Raw genomic sequence first — 21798 nt, 5'->3', positions numbered from 1 at the left:
GTGGGTGAAAGTTTAACATCCTCAATATTGTGATGTAAACAAGCCGTTCATCTTATATTTTGCAGGCCATTCATCGTTATATATATATATTCAAAGACATGTACCTGTGAGCAGCTGTAATCTAATATTTTGATGTGAGCACTAAGAGCCTGGTCCATGATATCTACAGGCACATCATCGCTGTGTGCCAGGTTCCACAGCAAGTTGAGGACCTTGTGGGCCATCACCCCATCCTTATCGTCCTCAGCCAAGCGCCGGATAAGCTCCAGCAGTTTTTCACGCTGCTTCTTGCTGGCATTGGTCCAGCTTGCCTGCACAACAGAAACAACCAGGTCCAAAAGTTAAGGCAGCGCTGAACCAATGAAGACATACAGCATATTACAAAACTACTTCATAACCTGGATTGAGTGAGTGATGCAACCATTACTTACCTTGAAACAGTCAAAAAGGTGATCAAGCTGCTCAGGTGAGAAGTCCCATGCCAGCTTGGCTAGGAGGTCATGGACATTCTTCACAATGGCCTCGTGTTTACCAGCCTGCAGATATACAACGAGACAACTCTTGGGTTAACAAAATACTTTGAACATCCATCACCAGAAGTCCCAGAAGGGGCAGAATATGTAACGGTTATAATGGAGACAACTGCCAATCAACAGCCAGATCCATCAGCCAAGTTTTTGTATTTGCAGTTGTGTCTCCGTTCCAGAAAGTGAGCCATGCTTTGTAACATGTATTTTGATTGGATGTTCTTTTGAAAACAAATGAAACTAATCTACATTTGAACTGAAGTAATACTGCTCTACTAAAATCTCCAGCAACACTTTTAGTACTGAGAACTACTTTGATGACCCTGATAGAGCCTGATCTGATCCTGATAAAGGCCCACGCTGAAAAGCATTAGCCTCACAATTAAATCATTCTTTATACTGCTAGTGGAATTTTGACCTCTTCAGACCAATTCTTTTCTCCATGCACCTTGAAAATGGGTTAAGTTGTCCCAGAAATCCATACACTGCTTCTACTCCAGGTGCTACCAGAGCCCAATTTCCAGCTGTCTGTCAGTGTCACACTATTCAGCCTTTATCTGTACTGGTATAGTCGTTAGGCCTATCGTGATAATTATGTTTTAGACTTTTCGTACAATATGGCCATGACCTCGATCAGTTTGCTATTCGCAATTGCGTACATGACAATGTCACTAGAATTTCAGCCAACATAATGTCAGACTAAATAGTAGGTCTTAATTACTTTTATAAAATGTTTTTTTCCATTTTCCAGTTCCAGTGTCTGAATATTCTCAACCATTTGAAATTCATTGCTTTTTAAAATTTGTTTGCTTGCATTATTATGCTGTCATATCAGTGGTAATCACAGTTATCTCTGGGAAGATAAATTGTCCAACAAAAGTTGACATGACAGTAGCACAAATACTAGTGATATCTGACCAGTGTCTGGCAGAAAAATTGATGTTGAGGATTGTTTTCAGTCTACACTCATAACTGGGCAAGAAAGTGTGACTGAATGAAAGGTTTGTTGCTCACCATTATTAAATACTGAGCAGACAACCACCTGAATGTCTTATGGATACTGACAGTCTGAGACATACAATATTGACTTAACAGCTCCAAGCTATTGTCATTCAACATGTATATTTAAAACAAAAAAACATACAGTTTGCCCGTACAGTGTACAAAATGAAAGAACATGCACATAAGTCACATTGTGTTACGTTATATCACAATTACTCATGTAGCAGTGCTGTACTGTTGTATTCTGAAGAAGAGGGCGTCAGTTGAAGGCTGTATTCATGTTTGTCTGTTTAGATCCAACTAAAAAACACCTACACGCAATATTAAATATCAGCATACTAAGCCTATATAATGAAAGCAACAATTTATATTACTATAATGTAGCATTGGGTAAATACAGAACAAACATGTGCTTGCTTTGTCTCATATTATCAGAAACAGACAACCTTATAATGATCATTAGCCACTTTATAGACTTAACAATAGATCATTACAATGATACTAGCTGCTGCATACCTGTGCCGCCCAGATGTTGTCCAGATCCTGCATTGTAAGCGCTTTTTCTTTGATAACGAAGCGAAGGATCTTCTCCAGTTTCTCTACGTACTGCGGCTGGTGCAAACTGTCCCTCAGCACGATCGACAGGATGTGGTTCTGCTGGATCCACTCCTGATGAAGGACAAGGTGACACAAAGAGGATTTTAGAAACAGAGTAATATTTGATGCACAGTACAAATGTTAGGAGCTGATCTTACCGCCATGCGCTCTGCAGTCAGCCACTCCTCCTCCTCAGGGTTATGCCGATGGGTGTAGTAGGACACACTGGAGATCACCTTGTTAACTTCATTTAGTGCATTCATTTTGCCGTTAAAAGAAGAAATTTGCAATAACCTGGTGATAGAAATTGAGAATTTAATCAGTTAACGTCAGATCATATTGAATTCCCTCTGATTTTAAGAAACATCCTTACTTGAATAATAGGAGCAAACATGACCTTTCGATACTCACCTAAGAATCATTTTTAATCTAAAAATCTCTAAGTTCTTCACTGTTTCCTCCTGCCCCGGTACACGAGAAGCCAGATTCTTCAGAGACTTGATTATCATGGACAGTGCGTCGTTTTTGGCTTCATTCTTGGCCTCTTTCTTCAGCTCCTCGTCTGTGAGATTCTCTAGAAACTGGGGAACCATCTCGATGACTGGAAGGAAGTACTTCTTTACTGTGTGCAATGTGAGGAACTCGTAACACTGGCCAAAAGGCCTGTAACACAGAGAACACAAAATTAGGACATCAACATTACACTGGGAGCACATAAAATATTAAGGAAAGCCAATTGAAATGGTGTAGCATATTCTTTTCATACAACAGCCTTACTTGATAAGTGCAGCGATGATCTGGACGTTCAGTGCTTGGCCGCTCATGAAGCGATCGTGCAACATTTGAAACCCGTTTAACGTGCCAAATTTGTTTATTAAGTCCACCAACCAGCCCTGTAACAACAAAACAAAACAAACACGAGAGAGAAAAACTAATTTAAAAAGTTGCCTTTAATCCAGTGTTCGAAATTATCACCAGTCAATATGGTGAAATATGCAATTGTCTGCTAGATTCGCTTTAGTCACCAGCCAAAACAAACCAATGGTAATCTACTGAGTGGCTGGTAGATTTTGAAATCCATCAGCCACATTGGCAGGTGGACAAAAAAAGTTCATTACCAACCCTGCTTTAATCTGACTGGGAGATGGTTTCACAAATTATATTCAATTTCCGTTAAAGAGATTTCCTTTCCCTGAATTAATTTCCCCAGAAAAATAAAGACATTTCCTGATTTTTTTTCCTGAAAACTTAGTTCACAATTACAAGCTTGAAAAGCAGTATTTTTGTGCATTATTTTTTCCTTGAGTGTCATTTCAGGAAGAGATTCAAGGGAAGGCATGAAGGAAGAGACACAGAGAAAGGGATCCAAAGCATTAAGGAAGGAAGAAATCCAAAGCATTGAGGAAAAGACACATTATTATGCTGTGTTCACACTACGAGCAACACAGCGTGCAAGTCATTTTGAATGGAAACCAGTGGCATGACAAACTCACACTTGTCGTTTTGGCACAGCATGATGCGTTATAAATTTTTCAGCGCTCCAATGATGCGATGAAGCCTTTACCAGTGATTACTTTTGGTTTCTAGCTGTGGTACTGTGTTATCTACCTAAGTTAGCTGAAGCTATGCTAGCTTTCTGTGCGTTGCAGTTCCCACATGGATGCGGGGGGGGGGCGCAAAATGTGATGATAAAATGGGGCTCAGGCATTGTTAAAAAGCACTGATTTTTCTTTTTTGGCCAATTACAAACTTCAGATGATGTTCTGTTGAGGTGCTTTGTTTCAAGTAGCAGACACCCACCAGCCCAGTACAACAACTACATCAACTAGCACTTGAGCAACACTTAAACAGCGACTCAGTGATGTTACAGCTGGCCATGCTGTTGCTTTGTTGCTCAAATTGTAAACACGGCATTAGAGAGGGAGTAGGAAAGACTTCAAACGGCTTTACCTGACGAGAAATTTAACTGATGCTTTTAAGCTAATAAATAACTTTAAAAGAAATTCAAAAAGCAGTAGCATAATCTGACTTAATAGTTGCATCGTGGAACCCTAAGTAGTCCTGGGCCCCCTGCCAGCAGAGGCAGACAGGCAAGCAGTACTGCAGTACTGTTCATACTGACCTTGTGCCCACGCTGTATTCATCATTTTCTACTGTAAATTTCCTATTCTCTGTTGTATCCACCTTCTCTTTCATACAACCGGCTTTCTGACAAAAGCATTAAGTGTTTTATAGACTGTGGGTTCCATAATTTTCATTATCAGGCAACTCCAGAGAGGGATTCTCTTTGTTTCACAAGGGCCCTTAGGGTGAGACTAAAATGCCACTCTATGGATTCTGTCTGGGAGGAAGAGAGACAGGCCGGCGGCCCTCTGGAGGGAGAAAACAGCCTGTTTTCTACACAACAGCTCCTTACAAAATGGTTTTTGATATTATACACGCTTTAACATTTACCATACAATAGAAATACATCTGTTAATTAATATCAAGCACACTGTAAACTGCTAACAGTGCCATCTGATCACAGAATATGGGTCGAAAAAGTCAATTTTAAGAAAGGTTAGATCAGCTGTTCCAGTGGTGATTCACCTTAGGAGAGCGTGGGTCTGGTGGTCGGGCGAAGAGCTCATCGTCGGCCAGCTGTGCTCCCGCGGGGACAGTCTCAGAGGGCCGTGTGCCATTGTAGATGTGGAACTTGCAGTGAGGGTTGGTGGCCATCGCCAGCAGCTCCAGTAGAGGGAACCAGTCCTGAGAGAGCTTGGCCACACACAGCTCCACCAAACGGTGTGTGTTATTGATGATACACCTCTGTGAAAACAAGATTTGTGGGGAGAAGGAAAACAGTGACATATTAACGATTAGACTACGAGAGACAGAGAAAGAAAGCAAGAGAGGGTGAGGAATAGAATTTCAAATCCAACTGGAAAACGTCCTCAGGAATGCGGAGATCCTCTTTTGGTTTCGTAACAACGACCTTGCATTTTCACCTAAAAATCCTGGATACGCCTGGGTGGTCGAAGTATAATCTATGACTAATATTACAAGAGCAACGTTTATAAATACAGTTTGACGTCATCTAATTTGCACCCTTTTCATAGAACAGTGAACATATCGCTTACTTTGTCAATTAAACAGAATCACAGACACACTCTGTCTTGATGCAACTCAAATTTTTAACCACTTTAAGTCTATTTTAACATCACCAAAAGTGTGTGCGTGGTGTGTTAAAAATACCAGTCAGCAAGATAACGTTAGCAATTTAGCCTCTAACTCTAGCTAATGTCTGAATCTTCTCTCTTATTGAAGCCTTAAACCTCCTGAACTACTCTTCCGCAGCTTATGAACCTTATTTCAGGTGTCCAGCATGTTGAAAACAGGTAAGTAAAGGATATAAGCTGTGCTAAAAACTTTCCTCATGATACAGAGATATTTGTCTCAGTATAGGCCATTTATATCTCATGATTTTTACACAAATAAAAATAACGAGATCAGCCAAATGCCATGACCTGAAGCACATACGTATTAGAGCTGTACCAAAATGAGAATTCAAAAGTAATACGTTGATCTTATTTAACAGTGTGTGAGTCAACATTTCAAATTATGTGCTACTGGTTCCTGGTTAACACAGTGTACCTGGAAATATGAGAGATGCTATATTATTCATGGCTTCTGCCCAGTTACCCTGCAGTCAAGCGAGCCTCAATAGAGCAGCTGCTACAGACTTAACTCCTAAAATAGACTACCTGTCAAGTCGAATGTTTTACGCAAAATTTGGTGCGATTACTAGCATCTAACATCATCGACATGTTTGATGTGAAAACTTCAGATTTCAACATAAACAAAATGTGTGGCTCCTAATTGTATCATTAAAAATGACAATACAGTGCCTACTTCTGCACGGCTACTGACTGATACACAGATCTGATGGAGCCACATATCAGTAATCAATATGGGACTGACTCTTCTAATTTCAGAGCAGTTGCCAAAAAAACAGAACATTTAGGTGCAACAGTTTGGTGCTGGACCATAATCAGGCAAATAGTTTGCAACAGTGAAAGTGAAAGAGTCACCGCTGGAGTGTTGCTCAATCGCTCACTGATAAATAGTTATGTCATCATGGGCTTGTGTGTGTCTGATGCTTGCAACAAAGCACCACAAAAGAATGCCATCTTAAGTTTATTTGGTCTACGCTCATCAATGTCTTAGCCCCATTTTAACATCACATGTCACCGCCCCATTGTATCAACGTATCCACTGCAACGCACAGAAAGCTAGTACTGTGTAATTTAACTTGGCTAAATAGCAGTACCGCAGCTAGAAACAAAAAAACAGGGTTTCCCACACATTCATTTAATTGTGGCAGCCCGCCATGATATCAACACCTGCCCACAAAATGATTTCAATTTTTTGGAGCTCGACTGTTAATTAGGAATGCTTTTGGAATATGTATACTGTTCGGTTATTCATTGCAGTGGGTCTAAAAGTTTGTTTTCACTTCCTCCTGCGGCAGCAGATTTCAGCTATCGATCTCACCAGATCAGCTCTGATTTAATCAACTGATTGATTATCCAACCAACCAATCAAAATCCACAAAAACAAAAACTACTGCAGAGGAAATAAAAAACCTCATGAAGATTTCCGGCAATGCTGCGTTCACGGACCTGCAAAAACCTCTGTATTCAGAAAGGGGACACAGACCGATACAAAGGGACACACGCACGCACGCACGCGCCTTATATCATCAACTTCTGCTTTTCCACGATTTATCCTTTGGGGCTTAAAGCATTCATTTTGAAAGAATCTGCCATTTGATGTTAGCATTTTGGGGAATGATTGTCAGTATACAGAGTGTTTTACTTTTGTAGTAAGCCACTCCCCACTTTAGATGGCTTCTCATTGTTACAAACTATTTGCCTGACGAAGGTCTAGCACTGTAATGTCTCAAATCTTTTTTTTTTGACAGTGTGAGAGAGGTTATTTGGAACTTCTCATCTCTTCTCTCCTCTCCCAAGCACCTGTCTCATGAAAAAGATGTGCGAAGAGTTCTGCGTAATGTGCTTGAATAAGGTTATAGATTTTTACAAAATGCACTAAACATCATTTAAGGGTGACAGGAGACACAAAGATGTTTTTGCTCCTTTCCGTCCTTGTCTGTCTCGCTGGTTTACCATGAAAAGGTTCCAGAGATCAATCTCCTTAACACAACACAACAGCCAGCCTCAGCTACTTCTAACAAAAAGATCATTGATCACTGCTGGCGTTGCCTCTTTCCCTCAGCTCTAAGAACACCAAACAGAAAACTCAATTTACAGGCAAGACCAAGGTCTGAACAATGCACGCATCCAATGAGATAAAGGCAAAGATGTCGAACAAGAAATAAGGTGACTGTGCTGAGTCATGCCACCTGACAATAATATAGATTTCTGTCAGCCTTTCATAACACCTTTGAACCCTTCCAATTTACACCAGAACAGAGTAGCTGTCGTGCTCTGTAGGAAGTGAAAGCAGGGTCAAATTCCAAGGATGGTTATTCTTTACCTCTAAAATTGAGCTTTTATATGCATGACAAATGTCAGCCATATTTCCTTTCATAAAAACTAAAGACCTGAGTTAATTATGTGTATTATGGGTTGGTTACTTTATTTGAATGAATGATTTAACTCCAGACTGTAATCAGTTATCTTTTCAGGCACTATAATACAAAGCAACAATGAAAACTCACATGAATCTCAAACTTCCAGCCACTGACTGCCTCGTCTGTCAGGATCTTTGTGAAGGAGATGGTCAGACCATCTCGGAAAAACCTCTGACATGCCTCACACTTCACATCCAGTCCTGCAAAGAAAGACATCTCTCATTTAATACCATGCAGTTCATACACCATGTGCAACAAAGTGAAATGAAAGACACAAATGAAAGGACGTTTAGAGCCTAACACAAGTCTGCAGACTTATAGTATCTCCAACTAACTTTAATCTCAGCAAGGCTATATATCAAACACATTTCATATATAAAGTACAAAACATATATTTTTAATAACAGAGTCGAGTCAGAGAGCAAATATTATTTTCAAGGACATATTTCAACAGCCTGAATGTAATGTTTGTCAACAAAATATTTATTCTCATAACATAATGACAACTAGTGCAGACAGAGTAACAGTAATGATGTGTATATTCAGTTCAGTACAGAGGGAAGTATGAGGTGGAAGAAGGCTTGATTTAAGTGGTGAAACAATTATGCTGTTAGTCACTTGAGGGAAATTTTTTGTTGCTTTTTACTTTTTATTTTAATATGAATTAAAAATCTTTGGGTTTTGGACTGTTAGCGGGGCAAGTCGAGAGCAAATTATGTCATAATGAAGCTGTTCTCGGTTCTATATAATTGTAAATGACTTATTTTGTTTGATGTGTTAAATATTTTAAAACAAACAAGAAAACGCTATTTGGAAAAAAAAAAACCTTGGGCTCTGGGAATGTGTGCTGGGCTGTGTATATTTTACTATATTTTATGGTCTAAACTACACTGAACAAAATATGAACGTTTTTGATTTTGCTGCTGGTTTTCATGAGTTGAAATAACACATGGTAAAGAACTTTTAAGGAAACACAAAAGGCTGGGGGTGGGAATCACCAGAGGATCCATGATACAATATCATCACCATACTGAAGTCACAATTCAGTATTATTGCGATTTTAAATATGTTGCGATATGCTGAGTATTGTGATAAAATATATTGCGATTTATTACCGTTTTTCAACTGTAAACTATGTCCCCAAAGGAGAACTTTGTCAGCATCTGTTTTATCTAATAAGATAAGTCATCATTCATTTTTGCAGCAGCAGCAGCACATTGTATCTAGTGGACTGAGAAAGCAATTGATATTATTCTAATAGGCTATCTAAAGTTTAATTTGTATTTGTACTATTTATAATTCATAGAGTTAAAAAAAAAAAATACTTGGCACTGAGTGACGATACGATATTGCCACACAAAAATATCACAGTTCTATGCTGTATGGATTTTATACCCCTCCTCTATCTCAGATATGTCCACAAATTTGTTAGAATCCACGTTAGTGAGCACCTGCACCGTTGCCAAGATAAGCCATCCATCTGACAGATGTGACATATCAAGATGCCGATTTAACAGCATCATTATTGCAGAGGTGTGCTCTGGGATGGTCACAATAAAAGGGCACTTTAAAATTTGCAGTTTTATCCTGAAAAATGACATTTATTATGACTGCACATAATTAGGGTTACAGAAATGCATTTTTGGATCATAGACACCCCAACAAATAAGTCAGTATCTGGTGTGACCACCATCTGCCTCATGCAGTGTAAGACATCTCCTTAACATACATCAGGTTGTTGGTTGTGGCCTGTGGAATTTTGGCCCACTCTTCCAGAGTGGCTGTGCACAGGTGCTGGATATTAGCACTAGAGACGGCTGTATGGTAATGAAATGAAAATTCAATTCACAAGAAACAGCTCTAGTGGACATTACTGCAGTCAGCATGCCAATGGCATGCTTCTTTAAAACCTACGACATCTGTGACATTTTGTTGAGTGATAAAATTGTAAATTTTAGAGTGGCTTTTCATTGCGACCATCCCAGAGCACACTTGTGTAATAATGATGCAGTTTAATCAGCATCTTGATATGCTGCATCTGTCAGGTGGATGGATTATCCTGGCAAAGGTGCAAATGCTCACCAAAACAGATTTTAACAAATTTGTGAACAACATTTGAGAGAGATAAGCCTCCTGTGTGCATTGAAAAATTCTGAGATCTTTGATTTCAACTCGTGAAAAATGGGAGCAAAAACAAAGAGAGTTGCATTTATATTTTTGTTCAGTGTATAATCAATATTAATTAAATGACTTAAAAAATATTCAGCAGATTAATTTATAATGAAAATAGTTGTTAGAGGCCCTATTCTTTGCTTTAAATTAAATTTGTGATGACAAACAATACGTACTGCATGATAAGCCTTTTTTAAAGCAGACTGTAGGATGTGCAAACACACTGTATTATTCCTTACCTTTTTTACTCAGGTCAATAGCAGCTTCCAAGAGGACTTCTAACTCTCCTTTTGGCAAAACTGGAACGACCCAACGAGGCCTGGGAGAAAATAAAACACATGAATCAATAGAAAAAACACTGTATGTAAGGAAAAAAGCATGGATGCTGCATGGATGATGTCACCCCGAAGAGCTCAATTTACTTCGCTCTTAAGAGGGAACGTGACTGTGATGTAATGTGTTTCAAGCTGAATAAGAAGCTAATTTTGAATGGGGCATACAAAGTTAATGGAGAGACATGAGTAGACGCAGGCTCTTGGTGTAATAAATTAAGCTTGATTTGAAAATGTTTTGACTTAAGTCTAAAATCTGCACTTGTCACAAACTATACAACTGAATTTCATACAAATACGGAGTCAGGAGGAGGAGGGAAAGAGTCTGGAGTAAAATAAACTACTGGAGTGTGTGGTAAGTTTTGAAATTGGTGCAAATCACAGCTGTCAATCAGCACACAAGAAGATGACAGTATAGTTATTATATCCTTTGTCACGAAACAGACTGCAATTTTACTTTTCAAACTGTAGAGCAATATATCTATGTGAGAGTCCACATTCTGTTTGTATCTTGTGTGGTGAATTAGAGGTGACAGAGGATGCAGCCTCTACGTCAGCATGTGAGTATACCTGTTGATCATATCATCCAGCTTGGCTAGGTCAGTGTGAGGGAAGGCGGGCTCCTCCTCTTCCAGCTGAGGGGGGCCATCCCCCTGGCCCTGCTCATCTGGTGGGCTCACTGGAGAGTTCTCATTAGATGAGTTAGGAGATGATGTCTAGAAAAGCAAAGACAATCAAAATCAGACAATGCCTATTTTTCTCTGCGGATGTATCATATAACTAAAACATGACAGCGATACTGTGTCAGACCAGGTATCAAAAACAAAAGTACGAAGAGGTAACATCATTTTTTTTATAGATCTGGTGTAAGTGCTGATTATGCTGATTGCTGTGGAGCTCCGGGTCACTGCGACTGCTCGCGCCACCATCTTAGCCTCAGTGTAACACTTCAGGGTACTTCACCATACAGTTGACCAGATTCAACCCTTCAGAATTCAGCTTTAATAAAATGTTTTGTGGATCCTTTATGAAGCACTGGTACACTGTCAGGAAAATATAAACACCTGCAGGATGCAGTGTAATTGAAACACCTGGATGATGTAATGTAATTAGGACTGTACCAAATGTCTGTTTTGTTTCTTTACATTTGAAGCATCCATTAAGGTTTTTGAATAAAGTTTAGAATGTAGGTCTTCATATTTTATGATGTCATCACCCCCAAAAAATGTGATTCATCTGATTATATGAGCTAGTCTTCTTTTTTGTAATCAAATCATCTTTCTTAAATGAAAAAAAAAGTAATTTATGGGGTGTTAAATATTTGCTAAACTGCCCTGCAGGTACGCACCTGTAATAATATTGTGCAGCAAGCAAGAGACCGAACAATTTTTTGACCGCAGTGAAAATGTCATTGAAAGGCTTTTTTCTTTTTTTTTTAATGATTTAAATGTTTGGTTCTTTAGAGTCTGAAAAAGCCTACGCAGCCACCACTGGAATCTAATAGGGTTAGGCGACTTTTTGTGATTGGCTGAGTGCATTGCTGGTTGTTTTTTGGCCCAATTTTTGTCACTTTATTTTGCTAATGTCATGGTCTCCCTCTGAAGAACGAGTGAGAGCCACGGCTCAGCTGCCTGCTCAAACATAGTTAACACATGAAATGTTAATTTAGAATTTAAATGCCACTGTTATGAATCAGGCTTCAAAGCTTCAAACTACTCAGTACACACAGTACTTCATTTTACGGCATTTTTTATAGTGCATTGTATATGGCGGCAGAGTGGATGGCTGGAGCCGATCCTAATTGATATGGGGGAGAGGCAGGGTACACCCTAGACAGGTCACCAGACTATCACAGGGCTGACACAAAGAGACAGGCAACCATTCACAACTCACATTCACAACTCAGAGTCAACAATTAGCCTGACCTGCCTGCTTTTGTACTGTGAGAGGAAGCTGGAGCACCTGGAGAAAAGCTACACTTACACAGAGAGACCTTGCAAACTCCACATAGCAGGGTTTAAAGCCAGTACTTTGTTGCTGTGAGGCAACAGTGCACTGTGCTGCCCTTATTCAAAAATACACAAGACTAAAAGTCTATGGCTTGAAGAGGCTCTGCTATCTGTAGTGCTCATTACACACCAGTAAACAAAAATGTTGGATAGACAAAAAACAGAAAACAACTTTGTTAGTGTTTCTTACTGCTTCTGGGGTTAAGAATTTCAAGTATGGCCTGACAGTGGAGATCCGTTAACAGCCATGTTGTTGTAGATAACTTGTTTATCCTCTGGTGTTTAATTTGCTGGTGCTGTGTTTTTTTGATAGTATGACAGTGACAGGAAACACCATGAGATAAGGGGTGATGACAGGTTTTTTGCTTGGTGCTGTAGTACATGGCATGAGTATTTAACAACTCAACCACCAAAAGGCCTCAAGGTGATCTGTTTTGATTCTGTGTTTAAAACATATGGATGATGAAACATGACTTCCCCATAAATATATGAAAGACAACCAACGGCATTATTTTAGAGGTGTGAAGTGGAGACATGCTGAAATAGCAGCAAAGCAACCATTTTTTGAGACATAGCAGCTTTGCCTGTTAGCTCACTGACACTCACTGTCATATCATTAACTGGAACGGCAGGCTGCTGTCTATCTAATTTGTGTGCTCGTCTGGTCACTTGCTAACAAGGCTGTGCAATTTCTAGTGTTTTAATGGAGCTCAGTGGGGCTTTTTTTTTCCATTGGTGTGTTCGGAGCAAACAAACAGGAATGGGTCAGGAATGGGACTGACTTTGTGTAGCTGATAAAATCCAACCGAAACCCCCCAAAAAAAACCCAAAGGCCTGACTGGGCCCTAATCTCGATGCACCAATCTGCCTCGCTACATTGATCAGAGAGCGACTGTATTTTTACTAACAGCTGTGTCATCTTGCATAAATTAATCCAAGTTTAGGATCAAGATGGAACTGACTTTTTGACCTCCACAGCAAAAGGGAAACTTGACTACCAGTTTTTTTTTATAGTGCCATAAACCAATGGAAAGGCAAGGCCACTTCTTATATGTGGTGGTAGGGTTTCTATTGTCCTGGGCACTAAACGTACATGCATGTAGGCATAAAGAAGCAGGTGTCTCCCTTGAAAGGCCTTTAAACAAACCCATTCAAGTCATTATACTCCCAGTATTTGGAATACAGAGCAATGCTCTTTTCATCCTTTTCTGCCCAGAGGAAACAAATGTGAGGGCTGACATGGTTGTGTTAGAAGTATAAATGTGTTAGTATGTGGGTGTATCTCCGTTACGCTGTTGTCAAATAGAAATTTTTGGACAGAAGAGTGTTTGAGAAACAAAGGCAACCATGTGCGCCTGTGAATGTGCATTTAAGCACCATTTTGACCATTCCCATCCTCACTTCGTTCCTCACCTAACGAGTGTATATGAGCATCAGTGATGGTGTGAGCAGCTGTGTATGAGAGAGTAAAAGAGGGACACACATAGTCGAGGGAGATGCATAACTGAGAAATATGAAATGTGGGGGTGTGTGGTGAAGGCTCCTTCTGCTTGGCTGACCTACATAGGCAGCTTGCCTCTCACGTCTCACCACGGCTCATCTCTAACCAACACAGCCCTGCACATGCACACGCACAAAGATAGATACACACACACACACACACACACACACACACACACACACACACCCTTTATCCATCACTCAGGAGGCTCTGTTCATTGATGCCTCGCCTTCACTCTCTTTCTCCCTCTTTTCCGCTCCCTCCTCCCCTCCCTTTTCGTCCCCTTGGGCATCTGTGTGTGGTTTAGGTACGAGCAATATCTGTTAAAAAAATGGTGCTGCAGTGTCTGGACTAACAAAAAAAGAAATATCAAAAATAAACTCCATTTCTTGTCTCTGCACAGGTTAATTTAAATACATGCGTGTACTGTCAGAAAGGAAGTGTAATGCATTTAAAACAAATGTGAGAAGATGGAACTGGATGAAAGCAAAAACCAGCCAAAGGGAGATGAGAGCAACACTTTTACACACTATAAGTCAAATCTGGGGGATGTAATGGTACACAGACGTCATGGATCAGTTCATACCCTGGTTTACGAGTCAAGGTTCGGGACACGTTCAATACAGCATAGGGATGAAATGGTTACCAGCTTCACAATAAACAGCGGCAAAATTTCAGACAGTTAGTATTACTGTTTTAACTTCTGATAATCATTAAATCCATGTTTAAAGACGGTCATTCCACCTCACCATTCTTCATGAAAGGTGCAACTGTGGAATGGGGGGACAGAGTTGTCTCGACTTTAAGCTGGCAATGGAGGTAGCAACAGCACCAAATCGATGTCTGTGTGAAATGGACATCCAGCAGTATGGAATCATGGACGGGTCGGGTGTGAAGTTTTGACAGCATGTTCTCAATGCGACCCACCGCAAGTTGTGGCAACCATAAGGTCAGGGAGCTCCTTATCCTCCGAGCAGAGGACTTCACTTCTCAGATTTCTCAAGTCTGGGGAAGAGCCACTGGCTCGAAACATTACACAGCATTAAAATCCTTCTAATGGGAGCTACTTAGTGTGTGGATCTATTTGTTTCTAAATGCACTATAATCAGATAACCACATAAGGATACATTTCTTTTCTTTTTTGTTTAATCTTTATCTATTCTGAAAAGAAGTCTCTCTTTTGCAGGAACGCTGACAATTACACCCATACACGCCTGGAAGCTGCCCAGTACAACCACAGTATGATCTGCTGGACACTGAGTAGCTGTTGGGGTAAGGGCCTTGCTCAAGGGCAGCTAAGTGGTGGTAATGAGGGAGGAGCAAGCACTGCATTGCCAGTCCGGGAATTGAACCAATGACCTTCCAGTCACAAGCTCACTTCTCTACCCTTTAGGCCCACTTAACAACACTGCCTCATTTATTTTGAACAGACAGTATTGCAAGTGTCAACGACAGACAAAATCCTCTTCCTGTGGACTGAGGTAGCGAGGCAAGAGGTGACTAAGGCATTTTGTCCACTGACTTTGCGACAAATAATTAGGAACATTTAAAACACTTCTGTATTACATTGTTTGCACACTGAACAAACACCTTACCAAAAAGCAAGAGGTCACAATAGGATATAAAACTGAAAAGCATTTCTTATGCTGTGAAACTGAAAAATACAAAAGAAATACCATAATAAAAGTAAAACTTGTGCATTAGAAGAAGTGTTATGATTAGTTCCACCTTGGCTACAGGACAATATAAATGCAAAATACTTCAGTAATTGTTTATCCTGTTCCGCTTTTGTGTCTAAAGGCTACTTGAAAGCAACAAGAATTATGAGGTGGGCTCTGGTTTGGTTTCTCCTCATTCCAGTAATCGGCACATTTGGGTAATGCCATTGACTGTGCGTTATCATGCTGGATGTATTTTCATTCACATAGCCCACAACGATGGAGCAACGCCGAGACACCATCTTTCTCTTAAACATAATTCTCTCTGCAATGCTGTTGTAAATGACCGGGAACCCCCAGGCCGGTCCCTCAGCTCTGGTGTTTAATTTGCGCTCGCCATAGTCTGACCAAAGACCTCTTTGGTGTGAGTGACTGGCACGCCAATCAGCTTGCTGTGCATCTGTTGATAATGATGTGCAGCTAAAGATTTCCACAGGGAACTCACACTTGTGAAGTTTGATTCCACATTATGTGCGTATCGGTACATACCGTGTGTTCTGCATGCACTGAACCATGACGGTTCGAAACGAACATACGAACCATTACAGCCATAGAAAGGTCTAATGTTGAGCATTAGTTGAAAAGAGGATACTGACCTGGTTCTGTGGCAGTGGGGGTTGGCTCTGAGCATCAGGTGCCTGGCCCTGGCCCTGACTGTCATTGCCCCCCACCGGAGAGCCACGCGTGGTGGCTGTCATGCTCGCCACAGGGCAGATCTTGGCAATCTTGGCCTCTTAGGGAGCGCTGGCCAGGAGGGAAATCACAGCCACCTCAGCTGTAGAGCAGAGGGAAGAGAGCCCGAACACACGAGAGAGGGACACAAGCACCTGGAGATCTGGATGTGCCGCTGAGACCATTGCATAACCTGGAACAGGGAAGAGGGTAAAGGTCAAAATTATCAGCAGGCTGGTTATGTTACTTGTAATTCACAAACTAAATACACAAGGTGGTTATAATCTTGTACTTCAAAATGACCATATACATCAATTTGTTCTAAAATGGGTTTTGCTTGGTTGATACCCACAAGCTACCTCACAAAAGTTTTGTTCAGTGACCAACAAGGTGTGTTATGAATCAGGATGCTCCAGCCAGGCTCTAAAGAGCTGACACGGATCACTGATTTAAATTAGATTCAGAATATCCAGCACCAATCCTTAATGATTCCTTCCTGGCTCATTATATCTTAATTACACCTAATAAAGTCAGCCATCCTATCATCTTACACTTACAGTTCTGGATAGATCTCCCACACACCTGCATGCTTTTCTAAATTACCACAGAGAAGCTTCAAAGGTCAATTACAAACAGACATTTCTACATCTCTTTCAGACGTCATGTGAGTTTTCCAACCAGTGCAACAACACTACAGTGGCCAGTATCATATAATATCAAACTCAGATAAACCGCAAAATAATCCTACAAGAGCCTTGTTGCATTTTAACTCTGAATTTCTGTTGCATCAAGCTAACCCAGGTCCCTCAACACTTGCTATGAACAAGTAGCCAGAGGATACAGCCTGCCTGAATACATCTTAGGTCCCACCACAGTCGACAGCACCATCTCAAATGTGTGCAAGGGCAGACATGAACATGCAGCCTCAGGGGTGTATGATAGCAATAGAGCAGCTGTGATGGATTGGGAAGTGAAAACACTGTTTTACATTTACTTTTAGTAGTATTTCAATACGCCAGTCTGAGAAACTAATAGTCATAAGTAACTGTCATACTTTCTCTGGATACCTTGGTGTTTGCCAAATTTTATCTGTTGTAACCTGGATCTTATGTATGTTGTTTCAGCCATTATTTTTTTATCGATTACAATAAAACTGTGTTCACAGAGTTAATTGCTAAAATCTGGGAACATGGTTGCATTGCTACGTGCTTCAGTCTGATGGGGAGAAAACCTTGGGTTGTCAGACTGTCTCCAATAAGCTGGTACTTTGGCCAGATTACCTAACCCACTTTATTTGGAGGTGAAATTTGTAATGTCAGTAATATTCCCTCACTAGGAATTAAGCCAGGAAGTTGGTCTGTAAACTTAAAAAGATGTTTACCAGAGAAGGTTCGGGTGATACAGTCACCATGCTTTCGATATCTGCTCCAAATATGTTTATCTAATCTGGAGGTTTCTTTAAAACCTGCATAATCAGGATGCCCCATTAGCCAAATGGTTAAGGATCATACCACATAATGGCAACCGAATGCTTTGATTCCAGTCAGTGGACACTTGTGGCATGTTGTTCCCCTGTCGCTTTCATCATGTCTTTCTCCGCGCTGTGGCTGTCAAATACAGGCAAAATGCCAAAAAAATAATCTTAAAAAAAAAAAAAAAAAAAAAAAAAAAGACAATCCCGCATGATTGTCTGACTGCATGTGTTCCCTGCCCTGTCTGACATCCTTTTTGGAGATGCCCCAGCATTCCCCGACCTCGGCAATTAACCTGAGTGGGTGTAATGTAATTATTAGTAATAGGAACGATGGACAAAACTAGAAAAATAAGCGTGCACGACACTGGAATCTCCCTTTAAATGTCAGTATGACTATCAGAAAAACATGATGCAGCCTGCCAATTTAGCACTTGGCACTTAACTGTCTGATCAACAACAAATCCTTAAGATAAACATATCCTTTTCAAGGAAGGGTCATGCTGCATTTCAATATCGAAGTTTCGTACTTACAGGTAACTTTTGAATGTAATTTCATTCCAAGTTTGCTAATTTGTCAGCATCCAAAAAGGTGGAGAAATAAAACCAACAGAATCCATTAAGCTACATGAATAAAGAGATATTTTGTCGAGATAAATTGCACAATATAACTATGAATGAACTCCTGTGACATTTGAGACAGCAGTGACTTTCAGCAGCAGAAAAGCTGAGGTGTAATACTAACATAAAATAAGCAAATAGGGGTTCTTTAATAGTTCCTGTTTCTGACAATGTACAAGACTTGCGACTGGACAAAATCAAACCAGTACTGTTAAGTGACATACTCAACTACACAAATCAACGCACCACACCTTTTAGTCTTCCAGTCATTAAAATTAACACTTAGATGATACGCTGCTTGAGAGTCAATGCTGTTTTAAATGTATTCTAAAAGTGAAGGTGTAAAGAGGTTATATGAGTTGTACAGACTGCCAAAAAAGCCAGATCCCTCTTCCACAGCGATACCTGTGACCAAAATCAATATACTGAAGGCCATCATGCAGGGAACGGAGTATGACTTGGTGGTTTTCAGACAAAACAGAAAAAAATCCGAGACATCTTTTATGCTGTTTAACCAGCTGAACGCTTTCATGAAGTTGAAATCACAATATGTCTAGGTCTAACCCTTTGTAAGCTCCAGAGGACATGAGTCATTACGTGCTCAATTTCACTTACTTTCTAAAAGCATGTCTGCTGAATCTAATACCCAGAAACATCAATAGTTTACCAGATCAACAAAGGACTGCGAATAAGAATAGAATTCAAGTGCTTGATGCACGTAATACAAAAAGGGAAACTGAGATACAAATAAGATTAACCAAATTGTGAAAACATAAACATCATTAAGAACCATATCTGCTGTTGTTCTGCCCTGCTGCAGAGAAATGACCAAGACTGTGCCTTCAAAGTTAACATGGGTACACTAAAGGGGCTGATTTGACTTAATGTGAACACAAGTCTATTTTAATGAGTAGCTATTCATTTGTTATCTGATATAAATTGGTTGAAACAAACGGTTGAAAGTTATCTTTGGTCTACTGGTAAAGTATTTTCCTAGCTTATGGGTAGCGAAACTAGATTATTTCCTATTTTACAGGTGGCCAGTGACATTTGCTTCAGCATCAGCAATTTCGGCTGCAGCTGTGATTACAGACAGTACATTACGTTACAGCCATTATTATGGGCAAAACCCGGAGAGTGTCTCTGGCTTGCAGAGAGCGTAACGTAAATGCCATATCATGTAACTATCGAAAGCTGCTATCAGTAAAACCACTCAGTGGCTAACTATCTGCTAATGGGGGTATAGGTTGGGTTACTCATGACGCACAATAAACATGTTATGTTTCACCAACAATGTCAAAAAAGTGGCACACACACGGCAACAACAGCAGCCACCATTAACACAAGCGCTAAGCTAGGAACAACTGCGGCCTTTTGGACTGAACCGGCTTTGAAACGTTAAGTGTTATTTAAAAAAAACATTTAATGGACGGAGACATCGGCCATGTAGCATTATGAGCGTTACCTTGGAGTATCTCCAAAAATCAGGCAGCCCAGGTGATTGTTAAGTACACAGTGGCATTACGTAACTATCAATACAAACCAGCGCCGTCAACAACCGTTAACAGCTGGTGGTTTAGTTAGTTAACGCCTGCCGCTAGCTAGCTGCGGCAACTAACGTTAGGTTAGCCTGCAAGGCGATCCGCCCAGACAGCAGAGCAAGTGACGGCCTTGTCGTCGAAAGCCCGTTGCGCTGAGACACACAGGCCTCACTATTCGACCGGGCCTGACGTTAAACTTGCCGTGCAAACCTTTGCTACACAACGGGCAATCTTACGCCCAGGGATGGTTTAGTTAATAACCTAAATCATTACCGATCTAACATGACTTTCCCCGGCGTTATTGTTGATCAACCATGTTCCTGTAACGCCATTTTCAATGAGAATCGGCCGTGCTAGCATGCTAACGAGCAGCAATCTAGATAAACAGTTAACGTTAGCTAACTGAGCCGTTAGCTTACGTGCGGGTAAATACCCAAAGGTAGCTAGCGTTAACGTTCCTATTTTGACAAGCGGCTGGCTGATATGACTCGACAACTACCTAACTAGTTTCCCTGTCTATACAATGAACACTCTGCGATTAAGCTTAACGTCACCTTACATCATATTCAGCCTTCAAAATAAGTTAACCGAGCTAGCTGTCTTCGATAACGTAGAATATGGTAGTGACAGGGGAGGCGTCTATTTCCTGAAATTTAGAGTGTTCTGACCTGTATCGCCTAACGCCAAGTTATAACTTGGCTAAAACAAACTGAAATGAGATATTGTCAGCCATAGTGATACAAAATGTTAACAGCAATGTGGTTTTGATTAATATATAATAAGTCATGCGTTAGAAATGCGAGAAGAGGATAAAAAAATATCAGAAACTTGTAAACACAAGACGTTTAACGTTAAAGGAAATGTTCCTTATCAGTCTGTAGACAGTGTCGAGGACTATTTGCGGTTAGCTAGCGCTAGCTTGGCTTCAGTGAATCTAGCGGGGCAAAGCTAATCAGACTACACATACTGTTAACACCATGAATTGCAGTTTAATTGCGTTGACATTGTCAAATATTCAATAGGCACTAGCTAACAGAGATAAAACCACCAACAGCTGGATAACACAAGTAGCCAAAATGCAGTAATGTTACCTTGCATCCACCACCAGCTGACGCTAACACTAGCAGTAGCCAGCTAACAATCACCAGCCAGCGTACCGAGCTAGTTAGCTAACAACTCACCAGGAATTTGATATGACTTCCCCCTCTATTCACGGGCTACGTCCAGCCTTGAACGATGGTGTCGTCGTATATTACATAAACGTGGCCTATATCAGTGACAGTTTCGCAGGAGCCAAAACCTGTTACTAGAAAGATCTAATTCCTACGTTTTTTCCTCTGCTTCTGGGTGTTTTTCCTGCGTCACCGGCGCGGTAACAGCCCCCTAACTCTATCTAGTCCGATTTCTGGGGCTTGTCACTTCGGTCCCAGCAGTCACTCACAACTTGAATCAGTTCAACATGGCGGAAGCGCAGTCGGACACAAATGCCGCTCAGTGAAACAGGCCAGACGACCGTGTGAACTCCAACAGCCAGCGTTGTCTGTGAGCTAGTTTGCACCACAACGGAGAGTAGCGCAGCAAACACAACAGCCGCTGAATGGAAAGGGCATAAAACCCCTCTCAATTCTGATAAGTGACTCCGGTTCCAGTGATAAGATCCAGTCCGTAGTTTGATTAAAACCGAGAGAATAAAACGGAGCAACCTGACGCACTTGACTATATCGCCTCCTGTCGCTCGGGGTGGTCAGACATGAATAGATAATAGTTTAATTAATATTGACATGACATAACGCAGTAAAATTCAAACATGGGCTACATACAAACAACATTAAAGCACTTATTATAGGGGTATGGCTAATAATAACATATAGACAAGAAATAAATGGCCAAATATATAAAAGTAATGCAAGACTTCTTGGGTATGGAAAATATGTGTTCATGGTCCATAAATAAATAAATAAATAAATACAATTAAAAAATTACTTTCATTTTGATTAACT

The 21798-nt window shown here is 40.5% G+C and overlaps 1 protein-coding gene across 6 annotated transcripts in view; it reads right to left on the bottom strand.

Moving 5' to 3' along the window:
• usp9 (ubiquitin specific peptidase 9) overlaps positions 1-21404 on the bottom strand; it is a 56035-nt gene extending 34631 nt beyond the window's left edge. For 3 of the 6 annotated variants that reach the window (XM_049593656.1, XM_049593659.1, XM_049593658.1), the window contains exons 1-12: positions 20980-21404; positions 16090-16358; positions 10836-10981; positions 10173-10252; positions 7849-7961; positions 4716-4934; positions 2904-3019; positions 2538-2789; positions 2285-2420; positions 2046-2198; positions 432-536; positions 105-311 (exon numbers count right to left, since the gene is read on the bottom strand). In XM_049593656.1, coding sequence (XP_049449613.1) covers positions 105-311; positions 432-536; positions 2046-2198; positions 2285-2420; positions 2538-2789; positions 2904-3019; positions 4716-4934; positions 7849-7961; positions 10173-10252; positions 10836-10981; positions 16090-16191 — 1629 coding nt within the window. In that variant the 5' untranslated portion in view covers positions 16192-16358; positions 20980-21404. The other 3 variants (XM_049593660.1, XM_049593661.1, XM_049593657.1) reach the window with 2 other exon arrangements.
• Between the last annotated feature and the right edge of the window lie 394 nt (positions 21405-21798).

Source organism: Epinephelus fuscoguttatus, linkage group LG13 (assembly GCF_011397635.1).
Source record: "Epinephelus fuscoguttatus linkage group LG13, E.fuscoguttatus.final_Chr_v1".
Taxonomy (NCBI): domain Eukaryota; kingdom Metazoa; phylum Chordata; class Actinopteri; order Perciformes; family Serranidae; genus Epinephelus; species Epinephelus fuscoguttatus.
Note: the sequence above shows the minus strand (reverse complement) of the source record. Positions and strands in the feature narration are given on the sequence as shown.